The sequence below is a fragment of the Chrysochloris asiatica genome, unplaced genomic scaffold (genome assembly GCF_000296735.1).
Source record: "Chrysochloris asiatica unplaced genomic scaffold, ChrAsi1.0 scaffold00154, whole genome shotgun sequence".
Taxonomy (NCBI): domain Eukaryota; kingdom Metazoa; phylum Chordata; class Mammalia; order Afrosoricida; family Chrysochloridae; genus Chrysochloris; species Chrysochloris asiatica.
The window spans coordinates 5,905,190-5,907,974 of record NW_006408672.1 but is presented as its reverse complement, the minus strand read 5'-3'; the positions used below and the strand labels follow the sequence as shown (position 1 = coordinate 5,907,974).

Here is a 2,785-nt window from a genome sequence, read left to right as displayed (position 1 = left end):
CAGCAAAGCTGTCAATCAAATACGATAGTGTAATCAAAACATTTCAGGATAAACAGAAGCTAAGGGATTTTGCCAAAGCCAACCCTGCTATGAAAAATATCCTAAAGGAAGTTCTGTGGACTGAGAACCAATAAGAGCAGACAACAACCAGAGACTATACGTAGCAGCATCACCCTGAACTCAACTGACAAATGGGAGAGTCAAGAAGAGAATAAAAGTATAAGAACAGAGGATCTGGGAGGTCAGTTTATAATCAGAACAATTACAATGTGAAAGAAGGTAAACACAGAGGAACAGAGATCTAGGTGGTGAGAAGATAAGGCCGATTACAGGATAAAATAGACTGTCTTACATGGAGGGAAGAGTTAACAGAATATAAGGTAACCATAACAATGGGGTTGGGTGGGGGTTTAATTCGGGTGTTAGGGAGGGCAATACAAGAAGTGGGAGTAGGTAGGAGAACAAGATAGATAGGAGAACACTGAGAAAGGTTTGCATGGCCTAAGTGGGACAGAGATAAAGAGTGATGCATGTTCAACTTTGGAACAACAGGGCTCTGGGTTACAGGGAGCTAGGCACAGTTTGAAGAGGGGAAATAATACTAAAATACTTGATTGTCTTATAAATATTGGTTTCCCTTGGCTATTATTTTAAAATAGACACTTGAGTGGGATAGAAAGGGATGCTGGGAAAAAAGATTACAGAAAACTTGTAAGCCTGTCTTCAGCCTATAACTGATTGGAATACCTAAAAGGGGTTCTAAAACTTGTCCAGTGAAACAGGTCTTTTGCAAAGTCTTTGCAGAGTATAGGACTTTAGGTGTAATTCTGAGTCCCATCCAGAACCTTATGAGGTGGGACATTCCCACTAGCAAGGACAAGCAGACCAGCCTGGAATAGCTAGAGCAACAGAAGATACATCTTCAAAGAAAGATTGTCAGGAAAAACCCAAAATAAAAATGTCAGCATGACTGGCTACTACAAGAATAAGCAAGATGTTTGCCAGGAAGCCTTCAAGGCAAGCAATCAAGTTCCTTCAGGACAAACTCCCCTCTAAGATTGAAACTCAATGTGAACACATGAGCAGGCATGTAAGCTTGCTGGTGACCACATTGGTCTACTGGTGAGTGGAAGAGGAGGAAAGGCAGCAATGAAGAAATGGACTGAGTTCAACCACAGTCCATTATTGACTCCCACTGACCTGGAGATGAGATAGAGAAGAAGAAGGGCTGGTTGGTCTAAAGTGTGGTGAGACCTGAGGACATCTGAGCCCATGGACAAGGACATATCCACAGAGGGGTAGAGCTGAGATTGAAGCAGCTAGCTGATATGAAGTGAAGGGAGATGCACAAGAACACCCAAATTTGCAGACAGTACACATTTGACCTAGCCTCAAAGGCTTGATAATCAGAACTCGACTCAAGGAAGAATACAAAAAGAATTTTTTTTTTTTTAATAAAGTAAACAAGGGTAAATTGCTACAATTTAATGAACCTGTCCTATACTCAAGCCGGTAGTAACTCTAAATACCAACAGAGAGGGAAGAAGTCTTCACGTCAAGTATCAACGCTATCTCCTCTGTACATAGGGTAGACAAGGAAGGGCAACTTACACATTGGCTACTAAACTAAGGGGGCAATAAAGGCATGAAGTGCCCGGCTTTCAAGGTTTCAAGAGGGAGTTTAGTTTAAGAGTGGGGGTGGGGGAGAAAGAGTCCCCACTGAATAGTTTTCATATTGTCTAGATGGGTCTGCTGAAAAGAGATAGGGATAAGATTCGTTTGATTCAATAGTGAATAACTGTTATCATGACTAATTGTGACTATCACAATTGTAAAGGTAGAAGTTTGGTAACTAAAAAAGGGGAGTGGTTAACCTTACAATCCAGGAATAGAGGACCCTAGGACCATCAAGGGAGAAGAGCACAAACAGAATGTGGGACCTTATCCAGAGAAGCAGCGACACCAGAGATGGAGGCAGAGATGGGGTCATGGAAAGATGGAGCGACTGAGAACTCTAGAATCATGGGAAGAGAGGGATTGAGAGCTGGTGGTCAGGAGGCAAACTTGCAGAATGTGCCCTTTGGAGGTGTAAATGATTATATATGCCTGATTGGTTTTGTTTGTTTTTTTAAAAAGCTAAAGTGAATAGAGAGAAATATTGTTAACTGATGGTACCTGGAGGGGATTATAATCATTATAATGAAACAAGATGTATGATTTGTTGAATGCAAAACTGATGATCTGCCCTGTAAACTTTCACTGAATCCACAATAAAAACCTTAAAAAACAAACAAGAAAAACTGCTTCCATAAAGGAAAAAAAAAAAAAAAAAAGAGCTTTTGGCAAAAACAAGGCTTTCCTAGAGGAACAGACTGCAAGAACTCCAAGGATGTTTACAGATAAAGCCCAATCCCTCCCTCCCAATCCTGACTTTCCATTCTGAAACACTTAACATACAAAAGAATAATTTATCATAGGAAGAGTCTGAAGAAACAAGAGACTTCAGGTAATGGAATAACTGGATATAGAGTATATAATGTTTTTAAATGTTTAAAGAAATATACAATTGAATAAAAATATGAACAAGAAACAAGACAGTATAAAATGTAGATAGATTGGATAAAGAATAGAATAAAGAATGTTGGGAAATGAAAATTATTTCCTTTGATAAAAAATGTTTAGAATAGTGTCTTCAGGGAGAGTTGGTGAACAGAAAAAAAAAAATCTAAACAAATTACCCAGATGCTGCCTGAGATTATATATATATATATATAGTTGTTGTTGT

The 2,785-nt window shown here is 39.1% G+C and overlaps 1 protein-coding gene across 1 annotated transcript in view; it reads right to left on the bottom strand.

The window, feature by feature from the left end:
- The window catches only part of DSCAM (Down syndrome cell adhesion molecule), an 888,132-nt gene that overhangs the window by 466,737 nt on the left and 418,610 nt on the right, over window positions 1-2,785 (bottom strand). Inside the window, exon 8 of the mRNA XM_006870860.1 lies at window positions 948-970. Coding sequence (XP_006870922.1) covers window positions 948-970 — 23 coding nt within the window. The remainder of the gene's footprint in view (window positions 1-947; window positions 971-2,785) is intronic.